The sequence below is a fragment of the Diadema antillarum genome, unplaced genomic scaffold (assembly GCF_040938485.1).
Source record: "Diadema antillarum isolate AM-2024a unplaced genomic scaffold, OU_Dant_1.0 scf00000053, whole genome shotgun sequence".
Lineage (NCBI taxonomy): Eukaryota > Metazoa > Echinodermata > Echinoidea > Diadematoida > Diadematidae > Diadema > Diadema antillarum.
The window spans coordinates 2076475-2095967 of record NW_027270942.1 but is presented as its reverse complement, the minus strand read 5'-3'; the positions used below and the strand labels follow the sequence as shown (position 1 = coordinate 2095967).

Sequence of the window (19493 nt, the reverse complement as noted above, 5' to 3'; positions counted from 1 at the left end):
GTACAATGTAGCTAAAGACATTGCTAACATATTTATTTTTCGCATTTGGTAATTATCCTTCTTTGTTTGTTTGTTCATTTGTTTTGTATCAGCTATCAGCGCAAGACCCTTTACAGACCCACCAAGACGAGTAGGAGACAATAGAAAACACATCTGCAGCACAAATTTCAGAGCAGAAAAAAAAAAAAAGAACTGGTCTGGACAGGCTTGGAATCCATCCATTTGTCCTTGGACAGGCAAGTTCTTTGAATGCAGAGGTCAACATGCATAGCTTACATACTGTGGACGTATAATTATGTACTTCATACATACTGGGACGGCTAGCACATCCATGTAAACACAAAAAAATCAAATAATATACAACCCTGGGAGCAGCAAACATGAACATGCCGACCATGTGCGATTGAGAAGCTGTAATCTACAAAGAGCTATACCAAACATTGAAATATTTTGCTTCTGCGCTCCTTGTTTCACCTACTTCGGCTACTCCAAAGATGCCTTGCCGTCTCTGCTAGCCGAAACGCAATGCACAAGAATTTTTATCACTATTACTCACAATTTGTGAAGGTAGTGTTCTAATTGTCAATGAGAAAGGCATCTTACTTGACATCCAAAGTTCACATTAACTTCTTGTTGCTGAAGTAATGACAGAATGTACATGCATATCCAGTGAGTTCTTCCTAATTCCTTTGGCCTCACAATACAGACCATTACAAATATGATATCAAGTGGGCTCTTTCATTGTTTGCTACATGTATACAGTGTTCTTGTGTTTGGTTCTTTAAAGTGCCAATACTTGTGTATATCAAATGTGTCCCCTTCAACTTTCGAGGTGTACATGCATTAAAAATGACCAATTGAAACTGAAGAAGAAGTTTCTTCATGGAAGCAAGCCAGGGTTAATATTTTCACCAAGTCAAATGCTCACAAAATGCACAGATTATTCACTGATTCACTTGAGCAGATTAAAAAAAGTAAGAAATGAAAACAAAACATTTAATTGTCCAATATGCGTGCAGTAGAGTGATTGTCCTACATGTCTCACATCTCTACCTGACCTACACTATCTCAACAAAAAAAATGAACATAACAAATATCTATAACTGATCACATGACTATGTGAACAACCAATATCAACTTTCCCTTAAACTCACATGGTAATACATGTACGTACTGACCCACTTGCGTGCCAAGCACCATTCATTGATATGCTACCTCTTGCAACCAATATATTTTTCATGAGTTGACAGCCAAATACCCAAAGTCTGCAGTTGCAAATATCAAATAAGTCACCATTTTCTGCTCCTTCACGAACCATTCCACGGCCAGCTGTGTCAAACAAACATACTGTGTACAGATGCCGGAGAGATAAGATTCTTCTTTCTTGCTGGATCCAACCCTAAATGCCTTGCCCTTCCTATCAAATGGATAAACCTAACACACCTTGGTTGGAGGAGACATACAGTTCACTTTTACAAGCCTCCTAAATAGCCATCCTGGCAAGCTGCCATGTGCAGTGACAAGTTCTCATTAAACTGACAAAAAGATAGATGAAATTTCACCCAGCTGTATCTATTTTCAAGTCCAGACGGATGAAATTCCAATCTCTGCAATTACACATCCATTTGCAAGTGTCCTTTACTAAAAACCTAACATGTGTAAGTTCTGACTCACATAGTTTGCATACCTTGGTGTGATGTAGAATAACAATCAATGATGACTGTTGTCCTAGCTTCTCAATGTATTGTCCTTTTGACAGAAAAAGGCTGTCTCAGGAGATGGATACCACAGCAATTAAGTAGCAGGGAACACATTTCCAGTACAACTCAAGGTATGACGCATACAACAGATACCAGCAAAACCGTTTCATCCACATACATTACTGCCCCAAAGGAAAGAAAAAAATAGAACAAGAAAAGGTTAATGCTCATTAAGCACAAGACAAATGCCCACTAGACGGGTATGAAGAAAGAGCGGGATCTTGACATAGTAAGCGAACACGGATAGAGGTCTTTTAGCGTCTCGAGTCACGGGGGTAGTATTCTGCCAGCATGTTCTGGGGGATTCTTTTCAGCATCTCCTTGGGGAAGATTCGCAGCAGCTGCCAGCCAATGTCCAGCGACTCAAAGACGGTGCGGTTCTCGTAGTTACCTGTATATTTACACAATAAACGAAGCACAAGTGATGTCACCTTTTATAATCCATGATGCGTTACAGCATGCCAGGGTAACAAGGTTCTTGAAAGAAGACTACATCAGCATGTATGCTTGTCTATTTGTCTGCACTCATTTCACATATGGCCACTACAGCATACAGCATACTCGTGAATTCCACAGAAGGTCTAATCATTAATGAAACCAAACGTGCAGGAATATAAAAAGTCCACACACAAACAATGTCGGACGTAGTCAATAAGTTTGTTATTAAAGATTTGACACGTTTAACACTCTACTGTCAGAAATACAGAACTCAAGGCACTGTGTCTGAATCATTTCCTCCTAAGAAAACCACATGTCACACTAAAAATCAAGTGGCAGTTTTTTAATGTACCATAATTCTGTTATACCTAAACAGTTCAATCTATGAAATCATATGCCAGTGCAAGTTTGGTATCCCTTGTACATGTGAGGAAGGGGGGGGGGGGGGGGGGGAGGTGGCGGTCCCTTTCCTATCTTTGCAGAGGCTTTGCCAAAAGCCAAAAAATAAGTGTGATTAGTTATCGTATTAGAATCTGATAAAATTGTGTCAACATCACAGTCACTGGAAACGATTAAAGGTGATGTTATCAAGAAAAAGTTATAAAGAGAGTTGATGTTTGCGCAGAACTCAGTGGCTTGATACATTTGCTACCTATAGTCTGAATTTCAGAATCTTAGAAAGTTCTGAAATTCCAAACTTTTCAGGGTTTATAGTATTACAAATTTATGGTGTTTTGAAATCACCCACACAGTGAATGCTTAACACCACATTTCTTGCTAGCTTGATCATGTTAATCTTTAAGGACAATTTTCCGAAAACTTGTGTGTGTGACAGCCGACTTTTTCACCGTTTTGGGGGTGGGTTGAAACAAACAAAGTGGGACAAATTTGATATCACTGCAGCGGGGGAATCAACAAATCGAAAAAGCAGACAATTTTTTGTTCAACGATTATTATCACCCTTCTGTAGCAACCCTCACATACATGATTTAGCATTTCAGAAGTGTCTAAGTGATGACAAATGGGCTCTTGAAAGGGATCTTCAAGTTTCCCCTCATGGACATCCCCTCTCCTCCCACTACTATCTTCCATACATAAAAACAATGACAAAGCTCACCCTGAGTGATGAAGTTCTTCTCAAATTTGCCCAGGAACTCGAGGTAGAGCAAGTCATCCGGGGTCAGGGCCTCCTCTCCCACCACTGCCTTCATGGCCTGCACGTCTTTGCCAATGGCGTAGTTGGCGTACTGCAAGGTGGCAAAGCAACGGACACACAAGACAATTATAGTACGTGTATGTGCAAGGTTTTACCGGTCTCAGGAGCTGTGCAGCATGACTATGGACATGCTGCAAGGAAGGGGGCGGGGGAGGCAGGTGAAGAGCTGCAGAGAAGGGCGCGGGGGAAGTGGGTGAAGAGCTGCAAGGAAGGGGGCGGGTTAACAAATGTGGGGGTGTTTTGTACAGGATTTCACTGTAGGATTACAGGTGAATTGTGAGTGGAGTAGGGAAAAGGGAATGAGTAGCTTGCATACTTTTGGAATACAGCAATCAGAGCTGTATGTGTGGAAAGTTCTACAGGTCAGCAGTTGTAGACTAGGAGGTAAAAATTGTTCCAGCGCACAGGAAATGACAAGAAATGTGAAAGGGGCATGGGGAGTGGGGCTGTAGTGACTGGGGTTGTGGATTGATGTGGTACTAAAGTGGTAAAGTGGAATATGGGGGAATTCATTGGACATACAGTGGGAGGTGTACAGAATGGATGGGGGTGATGTAAGAAAAAGAGTGCTTTTACATGCTACATGCGAGACAGAAAGCTTCGGATAAATGAGCAAAGTTGAAGAGGCCAGCAGTTGTATGAGTACGAGGCAGCCTTGTTCCAGTGAGGAGGGAATGATGAGAAATGTCGAAGGGGTGCAAATGTATGGCGAAGGTCTGTGGGGAAAGGGTTGGGGTGGTTAAAAGTTGTGGATTGATTGGACGTAAGGTGGGGGGTAAATTATCAGGGATATAGCGGTGATGTGGGGAGGGTGATGGGGGGGGGGGGGGGGGGGTGCCAAGGGCACAAATCCATAGCAGTCTATATAAAATTGGGATAGCAGCAAAATGTAAGATTAATGCATCTGTATGAACACTGAAAGACAGTAGCAACAAGTAGAACTTATAATTACCAGCTGGTTGGACACATCCGAGTGGTCTTTCCTCGTCATGCCTTCACCGATGGCAGACTTCATGAGACGGGACAGCGAGGGCAGCACATTGATGGGAGGGTAGATCTGTCAATTCAACACAAAATAATGCGAATAAATTAAAATCTCACGTGCCGACAGAGTGAAGAGTTATTATTTAATCATGTATTTGACAAGTCTCCTGCTTGGCACATCCTCTGTGTTAACTACTTTTTACATGCTGGTAAAAGTTTTATTGCCACATCGACCTCCAAATACTTACCTTGTGGGTGGGTTGAAAATGATTTGATCAAACTCATTACTTATGATAATAATTCATTGCTAACATGAAAAAGACGAAAATACTTGGGACATTTATTCATTTTTTTTTTTACCATAGAGAGCATATCACTCCACACAAAAATAAAATTGCTGTGATGATAGGGAATATCCTACCTGCAATATGCATGTGTCATTCACGTAAATTTGGAGTAAATCCTACTCTAACGAGCACATACATGCAGCAAGCAAATTTCCTGCATGCAAATATTAGCAGACACACTTTTAGGGAGCAACCTTTGGATGCTAGTTTAGATTGCTTGCTTGCTGGCTGCCAGAAAATATACACCAGAAACAGCCCGATAATGATGTACCGCACCTGTCTGTTGTGAAGCTGTCTGTCGACGTAGATCTGTCCCTCAGTGATGTACCCGGTCAGATCAGGGATTGGATGGGTGATGTCTAAAAGGGGGGGGGGGGGAAGGAAACAAAACAAAACAAACATCATAACATGGCCATCTCACATTAGGATGTTGTGGTCAAGTGGTAAAAACATTAGTTGACTCCAAGATCATAAGGTTGTGGTGTGGGTTTAAAGCCAAGATGACACGGTATTGATATTTCATTTTTAATATTTGTAAAGTTCCTCTTGCGGCCGCTATTTATAAACTCCTGTTTTAGGGTCCTGCAACCAACTAATCTAAGAATAATGGCAATGCAGATGTTGGCTAAAACTAGGATATACTTTACCAGATTCACTCAGTGTACGATTTTAACCTGAAAGTAACATCAGGAAACAATGTGCTTCTTGGGGAGCAAAGAAGGAAAGACAGGTATCTGTTTATTATATTTCTGAAGGTATTAGCTGCTCATATGTTTTCACAAAGGGGATGCTATATTGGGTTTTACACCTTAAATACAAGAGTTCAGGTTGCAAGTTGAGCCCTGATAAAACCTGTTTTGTTGCAATGACATAAAAGGGAGCCATAGAGAGTGGCTAGAAAAAGAACTGATACTTTCATTATTTTCATTCTCTGAAGAAGGATTGAGTGCTTACGCAAAGTACATTGCAGCTGGGCAATGAAGAGCCCAAAGAAAACTCAATGTAATATCTCTATAATGACTTGTTCTCCTTTGTAAAATTGCTCTGCTTTTTCCACAAGTCAACACCCTCCTTTGCCCGAGACTGAGATCCTACACCATTGATGTTGACGTCCCAAGCAGTTTTTAGCTGAGAGTAACCTCAAGAAGCAAGTCTCATGTACAAGCTACTCGTTACCTAGGAGAAAATGGCATTTGGGCAGGGTATCTCATATCGTTTACGTGGTCAGATATACTGATTCATGAACATCGCAAGCATGGAGACCTCCACTCACCGTCGTTCGGCATAGTTAGGATGGGGATCTGGGTGATGGACCCGTTGCGCCCTTCCACACGCCCCGCCCGCTCATAGATGGTGGCCAAATCGGTGTACATGTATCCAGGGAAACCGCGACGACCCGGAACCTCCTCACGGGCAGCCGAGACCTGGGCAATTCGATTGCGAATGTTGAAAACTTCAGTTGAATGAATCTCTGCCATAATTGTAAGCACCCCATGTGTTTAAAAGAATATATGCTATCAAGAATAAACTCTATCACAATGTTAAATACCTTCTGTTTCGATTTTGTTGTTATTATTGCATCTTGCCACTCCTAATTTCATCCCTATCAGGCTAAAGACCACAAACATGACAATTGTCATGCCCCTGACTCACTACTCCCTGTGAAGTTAAGGTTGGTATGACGCACTTGTTCTTCTAATCCACAAACTTACAAGCAAATCTTACAGGGGTTAAGAAATGTTTCCTGTGTCTGTATGCATGTCTGTCTGTGTCTGTCTGTCTGTCTGTCTATCTGTACATTTAGCACAGCCTACCTCTCTCAAGGCTTCAGCGTAGGAGCTCATGTCGGTCAAGATGACCAGGACGTGCTTCTCGCACTGGTAGGCCAGGAATTCGGCTGTGGTCAGGGCCAAACGGGGAGTGATGATACGCTCGATCCTGAAACAAAATACAGCATGAAGGAGCAGAGAATTAGCAGATAATTATGGATATTTCTGTCCACAAACCTTCAACATGAAGGGACTGATTCGGCAGTGATTTAATGTCTCGGACAACACATGTAGTTGTCTGATGGAAAAACCCGTAACATTCCTAGTCATATAAACCTGGGCCCTGTTGCAAGAAAGTTGCAATCAATTGCAAATAATTGCTAATTTTGAAACAACCATTCTGATTGGCTCAGGGTCTGCCCTATTAAGACATGCATGCTGGCCAGTGACAATCAGTTGCAAGTTGCGTTTGAATGCAAAGTTTCTAGCAACGGGGCCCTGGTCAGGTTTAAAGACAACACTTATTACGAGAAGCTTAAGTACTTCCCAGTAGCTCATGGCAACGTAACATACCATGGTATTTTTGTGCCCACCAAAATATACACACCGCAATGCTAATATGCCAACCAATACTTGAATTCATATTGATGGATATCTTTCATCTGAGGAACTGGAAACAAGCAATTTCAGCCATCTCTTTATAGTCAATGTATTGTCATACTTGTCATCAAGTTCACATGCATATTAGTTGCTGTTTTGTCTGATGCAGGACGGTGGGGCAAGGGGCAAGCTTTCTGCTTCTGATGCACACCTTCTGTTTAATACAAAAGGCATGCATGGAATTTGAATGCTATTTACTGATCTATTCCTTCTGCCATGTTAAAAAGTCTGCGCTTATGCGCTCCCCACCCCCCCCCCCCCCAAAAAAAAGAGAAAATTCGAAAAAATGCATCAACTTTCATTAAGATGTGTTTCACGGAGGTGGGAGCATTTGATTTTCTTACGTTGGATCATTGGCCAAGTTGAGGAAGAGACAAACATTGTCCATTGAACCATTCTCCTCAAAATCTTGCTTGAAGAATCTAGCCGCCTCCATGTTCACCTGTTGGGGAAGGTCAATGAGTAGGAAGAGAGAGATGCATATTAACCCATTGAGGATGGACTGATTTTGCTGCAACATGCATTTCCCATAGACACTTGCCCGAGTATACTCGGGACTCATCCTCATCGGGTTAATGACAGACAAAGGAATGGAAAGATGAAGATTGAGAGCACACGAGAAAAATCATGATGACACATTATCATATTGTCAGCACTCGCATCACTCATTTCAGGGATTCATATGATTTTACAGGGTGGTGAGGTGGCTCCTGATCAGTCAGTTGCCTGTCTTCCCAGCAGTCAAATGGCTCTGGTTGAAGTCCAGCTGCACAGTGTTTTGTGTTCTCATCTTGTGCATTCCAGAAATAGGCAGAAACCCTATCTGTCCCTCGGATAGGATATTAACCCTTTCAGTGCCAGAGACTTTTGACAGTGTGTACAACGCTATGGGGTTTTCTGAGCCAATCAGTAAGCAAAGCACACAAAGGGTTAACTGGTGGTCTGTGTGTGAGAGAGACACAGCTCCTGCATATGTGACCCTGCACCTCAAAACAAACAAAAAGTCGCCAGACATGATTTTTTAGTTAAGACCATATTCTGAAAGAGCAGACTTTAAGCTTTAAAATGATGTATAACTCAAATCAAATGGACTCTCCTAACATATCTAAATATTGGAAAGAAAGCACAAACTCAGGAAAAAGTCGAACTGAGAAGAGAGGCATCTGAAGTACAGTGTCTATTCAAGCGCTTAATCTTTACCAAACCGTGCTGGCTGTGTGATGAATGGGACAAAAAACAGGAAGTAAACCATTAGAGTAACAGCAATGAAGAGATTATTAGATTAAACTGAAATTAAGCATGCCTCATTAACACATTCTGTCCATAATCAATGCCAATTTTCAAATCAGTACCCCTATCCTTTCAAAAGTTATTTGAGTTGAAAGTGAAGAGTGTGGACAAGGTTTTTCAGAAATGAAAAAGGGATTCTAAAGACACACCTAATCGCACTATTCTACCAAAAATGTTCGAGATAAAATGCTTAAAAAACACACTTTCCTGCCCGTTTTATGATACCAAATTTTAGCATAATGTAAAAGAAGACCCGCTCTTTCAGAAAATATGAAAAAGTCAAGTTCGGCTAGATTGACTCATTTCACTTATTTTCAGTCCTCACGCAAAATCAGTGTGTGCGACTTTATGTTCGTTTTGATGTGCACGGTCACATATGGTATCTTGAACATTTTGTAAATCACTGCTCCCAAAGGTATTACAGGACCTTTAAGATGTACAGCTGTACATTGCATACCCTGTACATCCTGATAATGAATGTATTGTACATGTGTATATTCGATGTTGAGTGGAGTTTGCAGTTTGTAGTACCCGTACAAAGTTAGTTTGATGCAAGTCCTCTACATTATGCTAAAATTTGGTATCATAAAACGGGCAGGAAAGTGTGTTTTTTTAGCAGTTTATCTCGAACATTTTTCGTAGAATTGTGTGATTAGGTGTGTCTTTAGAATCCCTTTTTCATTTCTGAAAAACCTTTTCCACACTCTTCACTTTCAACTCTAATAAATTTTGAAAGGATAGTGCTACTACTTTGAAAGTTGGCATTAATTATGGACAGAATGTGTTAATGAGGCATGCTTAATTTCAATTTAATCTGATAATCCCTTCATTGTTGTTACTCTGGTGGCTTACTTCCTGTTCTTTGTCCCATTCACCCCACAGCCAGCATGGTTTGGTAAAGATTAAGCTCTTGAATAGACACTGTACTTCAGAGCCTCTTTTCTCAGTTCACACTTTTCCTGAGTTTGTGCTTTCTTTCCAATATTTAGATAGGTTAGGAGAGTCCATTTGATTTGAGTTATACATCATTTTAAAGCTTAAAGTCTGCTCTTTCAGAATATGGTCTTAATTAAAAATTCATGTCTGGCGACTTTTTGTTTGTTTTGAGGTGCAGGGTCACATATGGATGTGAAAGATCCCTCTTTCCTTTCTCACACAGAGCAAGAGGGGTCATCCAGGCAGTGTAGGCTACCCTCCCCCCCCCCCCCATACCAACACCCACACCATATACACGTTCAATAACACAGGTGAACAATACTGACCCCTCTCATAGTTCGCCCGAGGCAAAGAGCAAGAGCCAGCTAATGGTATCGACCACGCACATATTGCCTTTTAATAGAGAAGTATGAAGGTTACGGTTTATCCACTCCCATGCATGCACAAGTATCCCTATGAAAGCCTCGCCTTCACGCTACACATGCTTGAAAGAATGTGCAAAGCCAGTCTCTGCTCATTGAGATGATATGTGTGGAGAAAATGCACAAAAGAGCATGCCTTGCAGCTGGGAAGTACACTGACTGTGGATCTTTGATCTCATTTGTCCTTACTCTTCTTCCAGTAACCTTGACTACTGAAACCTATACATGGCACTTACACCCATGGCAGCGAAAATGATGGCAAAGTTGTCCTCGTGTCCATCCAGTACGTCCTTGTCTGGGAGCTTGACCAGGCCGGCTTGACGGCAGATTTGGGCCGCAATCTGTGCGAGGCAAGTCAAACACAATAACATACAATCATTATTATTACAGTGACAGAGCACAAGCTACACATGTACATACATATTACAAATGATGGGAGAATATAATCATGAACTACAAACAAATCAATCCTTCACCTCATCAAGTTCATGATTATTGCAGAAATGTTTGTGATGTTGTTTGCAATGGTATCGCACAATAAAACATTTTTTTTTTTTTTGTTGCAGTACTACCTACTACTTTTCTGTAATAATTAGTATAACTAGAGTGAAGTACTGAGATATAATGTATGATGTACTGACTTCATTGTGAGGTAGACCAGCGGCGGAGAAAATAGGTATCTTCTGGCCTCTGGCGATACTATTCATCACGTCGATGGCTGAGATACCCGTCTGGATCATCTCCTCGGGGTAGATACGGGACTGTGGGTTGATGGGTTGCCCTGGAAACGGGAAAAGGTGCAGCATGGGAGATGATGATGTTGATGGAGAGACAGGCACTTGAGCATCCAACAAAAATCTCATATCCTAAAATGTTCACACACCCAGTAAAGTCTGTGTGTTCAGGTCAGTTATGATACAGAGTCTACATATTATATTTGTCAGAAGTAAAATTTTGCAAATTTGAAAATTTAAGAAAACAGAACAGGAACTAAAAGAATCAGTTATGAATTCAGCAACCTGAAGGCTTTTGGTCATTCTGCAACCTACAATGTATGTAAGCCATTGGCCAATTGTTCTTGAAACTTACCTTGAATATCCAAGAAGTCTTCAGCTAAGACTGGTGGTCCTTTGTCGATGGCTTTGCCAGACCCATTGAATACCCTACCTGTTGTGGGAGAGTGACAATTAGTCCATTGAACAGAGACAAACCATTTTTTAAAAAATCCATATATATGATTATATGTACAGGCAAACGTGGGGAATTCACGGAATTTTCAAACACAACTGCATGACACAGAGTAAGCACAACGGTTGAATCAAGTGAAAACTTTCACTCATCTCACACTACAAATATGAACAAAATAAGACTAAGGGGAAACTACGTAGAACAAAATAAATCAACAGAGATAGTGACAGACACACTAAATCAAAACTTTTGAATGCACTTTTTTTTTTCTTCACAGTACACTCGTACATCACACTTTTACAAACAAGACTAGATACAGTATTTTGGCAATGTAACAAACTCCGATCACAAAGGGAGCACCTGTGGAAGTTGATATCAAGGTGATTGTTGATGCAATGAGCCATAGATACACATGATGTTAATGTACATGTAATACCTATCAATTTATCAAAAGATGCTCAGCACACGCATGTACAACTTGTACAGAACCTTGGTTGAGTATAGTGTGCATGATACAATATGTATGATTATCTTGAACAAGTGTGACATTATCATTCTCTCCTAAATTGTATTTTGCCTTTCACAGAAGTTCATTTCACACACACATGGAAGATTATGATGTTAGCAATGTCCCTTTTATATACATGTATGTACTTTCTTTTTTACCCACCTAACATGTCTTCTGATACAGGAATCCGGAGAATATCGCCTGTGAATTCACATGTTGTGTTCTTTGCGTCAATTCCTGATGTACCTTCAAAGACCTAGGGAAGAACAAACAGAGATATCATTTTTGATGAGTGAGCAAATAAAAGCCTCCAGTGTCTCAATGTTTGGAAACTCTCATTGTCACATTGGTAGGTACAGTGTGACTGTTCTGTTTTCTTTGCTTTATATTTTTATTTGGTTCAAAGCAACCTTTCTTACCCCGTTGAAGACTAGTCCTGTGTATACTCGGACAAAAGGTGTCTATGGAAAGTGTGTGTTACAGCCAAATCAGGTTAAGCTAAGGTCACAAACCCTTCCTGAAGTGTTCCCGCAGCTGGTATGGAGCTCTAAATCCTCGCAGTATCATTTGCCTTTTTTCCAAAGTAGTGCATGCTTATTTTGATGTAAAACTCGTATGAAGATGTACAAATAACAATTACGACTGAGGTCAGTGGAAATTTGCTTTTGCTGACCCCATTCAGGTGCCTACTTTGTGTAGAACAAACAATTTTTTGAGCCCATCAGCGCACATTCTATTCATACGTTGCAACAGATTGATATTTTCATTGCTCGATGGCACATACATGTATGGTTGTCCGTGCAAAGGGGAAACACGTACTGCTTGACTGCTTTCGCACAGGTGGATTACCAACCTGTCCATTCTCTGTCGACCTGCAAAAAGAATCTTGTTTAGGGGCATTGAAGGCTTGCAGAGAGTTGCGGGAGGAATGGGTTAAAGCACAGGACTAGCCTTAACATGGTCGAGGAAAGTCCATTCTACGCTAATCCCCTTTTAAAATGGTTGTCCTGTATTACATTACTGTATACGCTGTTATTTTTGCGTACAGATATTTTCGCGAATAACGAGGTCATAGACATTTTTGCGAGATGTTGTTTTCATGGATCAACGCCGATGCTTACATTAATGCTCTATTAACACAGCGAATGGAGTTATTTTCGTGTGTTGTTAAATTCGCGATCCAACTTTGATTCGCGAAATTCACATTATTCGCATTGTATTATCTCCACTTGCATAACCACAAAGTTACATGCATTGCAAAAAAGAAAAGACTAGGAATGTCGCTATGGCGACTGGTATGCCTCTGCCATAATGTATGATTCTCCTATAGGTCTATAGTACGTCTTGACAATGTGTGATGACAGTTTCATCTAATAGGCAAAATATTAACATGACATGTTATAATGTGTTGAGTGTTCACTTTCCTTGAACTAGGTTTAATCAGATGAATGACTATATTTTCTAAGAGAGCATGTGTTTGGGGATTTGAGGACTTTTACTTAGCTTTTGACCTTTCTTTGATTCTAAGCATTTAGTGATTTTCACGGTATAGAGAAAAAGTGGAATTTCTGTATTAAATATTACACTGTTAGCATTTTGACTTGGCCTTTGACCCTTGTCCTTCGACCCTACATGTATGACCTTAAAATTCCCAAGAGAATCACTGTCGAGCAGAACATTAGTTTCATGATGATTTTTTTTCCCAAACATTTCACGATTATGCCTAGAGCCACTTCCGAGATATGAAGGAAGAAGTGAAATTTAGCACTTTTTAATTGACCTTTGACCTTTGATCTTTTTGGCTAGAAACTTCCTGGAGAATCTCTATTGGGTACGGTAATACATGTACAAGGGTATACACTAAGTTTCCAGAAAAAAATCCTGCAGGCATTGCATAAATATAATGGAGAAAGTAAAATTTAATGAGTTGACCTTGACCTTTGACCCCCTGATCTTTGACCTCATGACTCCCAAATTCCCTACATAATCACTGCCAGTCAGTACATGCAAATATACTATGTTCCATGAAGATAGTACCTTGAACCATATCTGAGATATGGAGAAAAAAAGTGAAATTTTAACATTTTCACTTGACCGTTGACCTTTGAACTTTGACCTCATGACCCAAAACTCTAACTCGAGAATCTTTATTGGGCAATACATGTATACACTAAGTTTCAAGAAAATACCTTCAGGCATTGCATACATGTAGATGCGGGGGAAATAGTGAAATTTTGAGCATTTGACCTTGACCTTTGACCTTGAGCATCTGCACCCAAAAGTTGATAGGTACAACTTCACCCCCTCATACATATACCTGCCAAGTTTCATTAGGATACCTCAAGCTGTTTTTTAGTTATGCTGTCCAAAATTGATTACCAACGGACGGACGAACGGAAGGACGGAAGGACTGACAACCCGAAAACATAATGCCTCCGGCGACACTTCGGAGGCATTAAAACAAGAAGAAAAACAGAAAGAGAGAATAACCAACAATGCTCACCTGTACAACGGCCTTTGACCCGCTGACCTCCAGGACTGATCCGCTCCTCTTGGTGCCATCATTCAGGGTCAGGGAGACGATTTCTGCATACTTTGGAAACTAGGGAGGCAAGGCACAGGACATGTTCACACTTACACTGTACACGTATGTGTCTCACACTTAAAAGCTTGCTTTCCCTATGATGAGAACTGAGGTTCTGTATGCAGTGATTTTGATCTTCTGGGAGGTCAAGGATGAGATTCAGTTACATATCGACCAACTCTAGACCAAACTCTGCCATGAGCTGTCACCATAATACAAGATAAAATTTGCATACTTACATTAGTTTGGTGTGTGTGTGTTTTTTTTTTTTATACAGCACAATTGGGCCAGTTGGGTACAAAATAAGGACATTTTTGATGTGGTCAAGAATGTAAAATTGTGGTAAGTTAACTACCTCTTACCTGAATTCTACAGTAAAAGAATGTTTAGAAGTGTAATGCTTCTAAGGTTTTCAAGAAGCATACTGGGGTGTTTAAATCAACCCATTGTGTCTGTATGCTCAATTTCCTACAAGCTCAATTGCACTATAACCTTCAAAACAGATCTACTAGAAAAAAATGTGCCAAATATCTGGTGGGTGGCCTTCTAACCATTTCCAAGGTATAAAGTGGAACAAATTATAAAACATTGTCAAGTCTCTCACTCCCAGCATTATTTTCTTCCTGAACTAGATATCAACCAATTTTAGAATATCAAGTTTAACTTTGATTTACACTTCTTCATCAGTACATTTGTGTACATTTCAGAAAAAGAAATGAAACTGCTCCAAGAAGTGTCGAGGTTCTTTCTTTCCCAACCCTCTTGACCAATGATGACACTGTATCAAAGTAGTCTGAACTGGATGGAAGCAATTAATTCTCAGTCAAACACAAATGTTAGGGCAACTTAAAAATGATGTCCAAGTTGATAGATAGCCTGTTATCAAGAGAATCAAATTTCCAGAGTACACTCTTAGATATGATGGAGGATATTGCAACAAAACCTGCCTCCCTGATGAAGCTATTAATTTGTATCAACTGAAAACTTGCACAAGAATGACATGTGCAGGGTACACACAAGTACAAAGCTCTCATTTCTACGGGACTTTTCATGCTGTGACTATTTTTACAATCATATGTTATAAACAAGTATGCCTTTATGAGAAAAAAGCATTGACTGCTGTACCTTTACATTGTCCAAGATGACCAGCGGACCATTCACACCACACACAGTCTTGTATGCTGTTAGATTGAGAGAGAAGAAAACACACAAATTTGCTTAAACTGTATGCTATGAAAAATAAAGTGAGGAAATATATGGTTCTAAAGTGAAGTTAACTCATCTTGCTGTTCTCTATAAAAATCTATTTCACATGTAGACTGCTTCTGGTGAATTTTCAATGGAGTACTACAGTTGTTGCCCATTTTGGTGAAAAATGTAAACTACAAATGTAATCACATGACGTGTATTTAAGTTAAAACTAGGAACTACATCAAGTACATGATGTATGAGCTTTACGTATGTATGTGCCCAGGCATTTTATAAAGTGTATATATGGTAGCTTTATTTGCCAACCTTTTTCATCAGCAGTCAGTAATCCTTCCAAACATGACCTAGAAGTGGAATAGCAAGCCCACTCAGGTGTAGCAACTGTTTGCATTTTATAGTCCAACAGGAAGGCGAAGTTACACAATAGAAATCTTAGGGGATTACAGTGTATAACCTATTCATTATTAAACAATCAGTAGTTCAATTGAACAATTAATTTGATATACTGAATATGTGGTAAAACCTTTTGATTTGTGTAAACAGCGATGGGAGAGAGAGAGAGAGAGAGAGAGAGAGAGAGAGAGAGAGAAAGCAAGAGGTACCTGTACATTGTACATGTACAGTATACTCTAGTGTACTGTACGTATCTATAGACTGCAGGAAAAGTACATTTTGCAGCATGTGACATCCTGGATACTGTGGACAGAATTCATCTCTAGAGTTGAGACAGGAAGTGGAGGATGTTACTCCATGCTCCTGATTTGACTGTACTACAGTTGTATACTGTCCTCATTTCCTCTACTGGTGGCAGAAATTGCTCACAAACCACACCACGACACCTGCTTCTTCTACCCAGGCAAGTTTTATGGAAACATACACTGCATCGTACAAAAACTGCCAAAATAAGATCAGACACATGAATTTGGGCTGCTGACTTGTACAGGTATACATATAACACACTTATGCTTAAATATGAAAAAAAAAACCCCACCAAACAAACACGAAGGAAATAAAAAAAATGCTGAAGGCAAATACAAGTATTATACTTGTACTTTGATTTTATTTTTTTGTTGTAAAGATAAGTCGCTCATTGAGCATGCTAATCAACTTTCAGAAGAAAACAACAACTTACCCAGTTACGTACATGTGTGTTCATTGCTAAAAAGCCTATCTTCTCAAGTTCTCATTTCTGATTCAGAAAAATCACAACATATTACACCAATTAGCAGCTCTGATGCATGCAGCTCACATGGAGGATGAACTTACTACATGTATCACAATTATACACTACATGCTGCATGTACAGCTCATAAGGTCAGCTACATGTATACATACTGTATTTAGAATCCTCTATGACTTTCAAATGTACAATACACTGTCCATAACATACACTTTGTACAGATAATACTGTGAATGCAACATGAATTTGAGAATAGACCTAAACTGGACGAATAAAGTCAAACTCAAGGTATTAGAGGACTTGCATCAAACTAACTTTGTACAGGTACTACAAACTGCAAACTCCACTCAACATCATAATACACTATATACACATGTACAATACATTCATTATCAGGATGTACAGGGTATGCAATGTACAGCTGTACATCTTAAAGGTCCTGTAATACCTTTGGGAGCAGTGATTTACAAAATGTTCAAGATACCATATTTGATGCACTACGTACTCTGTAGGTCTGTTGTACCACAAAACATCCTACCATACTGTATAACATTTTTGCAATAAAGCCTAAAATATAAGGAGATATCAATATTTTTCTCAATAAACCGTAACTGTAGACGGTTTATAGTCTGGAAGCATTTTTATTACTGAGTTGTACAACTACTGTTCACATTTTGTATTATATTCAACAATACTTAACATTGATTTATCTGATTCAAATTTCTACAGTGGTTGTTTCTATTCCTAACTCATATTTTAGAACTATTTTAAAGCACTAATGCTGGGTTTTTGTTTCATAGATCTGCAAATGGTAAATTATGCCTTTAAGTGTGTTAACGTACATTGTAGTGCATACACATATCCAGTGGTCAGTGGACAGTCTGAAAGCATCTGTATGCCCTCTGTCACTGATTATTGGAACATTCTTGTTGAAATAGCAACTACTGTGCTTACATTTTGAAGATGTCTATAGTATTCGCTAGTAAATGATGCAATCTTTGGCATGCTATCATAATTTCCATCTCTAAAAACTTTGAGACAATTTTTAACAAAATCTCCCAGCCTCCCCCTTAAGTTTGAATTTTCCCCCTTGCTGTCAGACTCCTGCTTCAAAAGTATTTTTTTCCTGCTTAAAATCAAAGTTTCTCCAACCAAACTCTAGTTTTGTTAAAACGTATGTATTATTAGCGCATGTGTTACAATTGTATACACACACATGTAGGATGCATTGTGCATCATCGCGTTTGAAAAACTGTGTTAATCTGCCACCTGAAATCCATTCGAAATCAAAAACATTCTCGCATTAAAACTGGTTTTGTCACCTGTTAGACATATTTATTATGGTAAAATACATTTGGATTACAAAAATTATTTGTGTTTTTAGGGAGGAAAAAGGTGAATTAGGAATATAATGTCTTTTGAGAATGATGAAAATCCATTGCCCCAGCTGATCTCCGATCGCGGTGCACGTTTAACATGCGATGTGAATGTCTGGCGACTTTACGTAGTGGCGACTTGATGGTAATCGACGTTAGTTGTATATAGAACTAGTTTAGAATGATCATGAATGAATTCCAGACATCTCACACAATGAAAATTAAAATGGAATACCAGAATCACTCTTCTCTCCTGCCTGTTGCTGAATATAGTGAATTTATGCATCTGGATGGTGCATACATGTTGATCACGTGACGTAGATGCCAGATGGTCTACACTGTGCATAGATAATTGAAGTGCATGGCATGTCATGTTGCTGTAATCAATGTGAAAATCTCTGCAACGGCAAAGTTTTTCACTGCCAGCAGCAACTAACACTAAGCAACCTGTTTATCATTTACAACTTTAAAGAAAAGTCATGACTCATCTCTCCCTCTCTCTCTCCCTTTCTCTTTCTCAGACAGAGTTTTATTCAAAATATTCTAGAGTAGAAAAGAACAACCAGCCGGAGTAACCATGCTTAATTAAAAAGGAAAAATGAAAGGAAAACAAATGCCTGGCTGGGGTTTAGGGATCATGCGACCTCCCTGTATAATACCCCTGTTAACGCGTTTCGTAAGAGTGTAGACTAGTACATAGTAGGCCGACATAGATTGGTCACCAATGGTCACAAGACACAAAACTCGCTTGTTCAATAATTATGATAATGCAAGGCCAATTAAATATTGCAATGCCAATGGGCATGATGAGTGTGGTCCTTTGCGGACCCTAACCCATATCAAAATTCGTTTTGTACACGACCATGCACTGCTACAGTACCATCGTTGACTACAATTTTCTATGTAATTTTACGGATTAATTTCTACTCACTTAGCCTCGGTTGAGAAATGTAATTTCTCGTCACTGCTAAAGTGTGTTCTTTAGCAGCTTCGAGCCTGGTTCTCGCCTGCTCGTACGACATTGTTGGCGGATGGATTACACAGTTTTAGAGACCGGGGTAGAACTGATCAAAGTGTCACTGTTAGAGAATTATAGTTTCACTGGCATTAGCTAGCTGGCTGGGTGTGATATTTTCTCCCTCTTGATCTCGATCAAAGTACCTCTGTCGAGCTGCGAGCGATCCGAGCTAGGACTCGAGTATCGAGCAACTTATCGTGGGCCACCTAGCTGTAATGGTGGTGTACTGTGCTGGAAAATATCGTCTCGTACATACAGCGTGTACAAGTATGAGTGATCCGTGAGCTGATGGTCGATCATGTGACGGACTCCCGACTAGCTGCTGAGCATAATATTTTTCTGAATGCGTGCTGTGTAACTTCATTCAGTCGTTAGTGCATAGTATCTGGAGCATATCGCACAGGCAAAGTGAACTGAACATAGACACTATACAAAGCAGCCAACGTATGGTATCCGTAACAAGCAAGCACTTTATGGCCTTTTATGCCTCGTACAATACTGTAATATTTGTACTATGAACATGCCGTCATAAAATGTCACACATCATGATGTGATAATAATTGTAAATTAAAAGAAAATGGTTTCAGGCTCTTCTAAGATGCGTTCTT

At 39.8% G+C, this 19493-nt stretch overlaps 1 protein-coding gene across 1 annotated transcript; it reads right to left on the bottom strand.

Moving 5' to 3' along the window:
- Nucleotides 1-1675: 1675 nt before the first annotated feature.
- On the bottom strand, nt 1676-19054 carry LOC139715708 (V-type proton ATPase subunit B). Its single transcript, XM_071627260.1, has 14 exons — nt 18799-19054; nt 15228-15283; nt 14022-14120; nt 11681-11774; nt 10912-10989; nt 10464-10603; nt 10059-10163; nt 7519-7616; nt 6560-6683; nt 6019-6169; nt 5022-5104; nt 4367-4471; nt 3316-3445; nt 1676-2151 (listed from the first exon to the last, which is right to left on the bottom strand). Exons 1-14 carry the CDS (start codon nt 18887-18889, stop codon nt 2015-2017), a joined length of 1491 nt encoding a protein of 496 aa, XP_071483361.1. The 5' UTR covers nt 18890-19054; the 3' UTR covers nt 1676-2014.
- Nucleotides 19055-19493: the final 439 nt, after the last annotated feature.

What these genes read in the sequence shown, in the direction of transcription:
- LOC139715708 (XM_071627260.1), bottom strand. Translation starts at nt 18,889, where the DNA reads ATGTCGTACGAGCAGGCGAGAACCAGGCTCGAAGCTGCTAAAGAACAC. An exon ending in TCATCTTGGACAATGTAAAG is followed by an intron (nt 14,121 to 15,227) that starts GTACAGCAGTCA and finishes TTGCCTCCCTAG; the next exon opens with TTTCCAAAGTATGCAGAAAT. An exon ending in CCTAACTATGCCGAACGACG is followed by an intron (nt 5,105 to 6,018) that starts GTGAGTGGAGGT and finishes CCCCCCTTTTAG; the next exon opens with ACATCACCCATCCAATCCCT.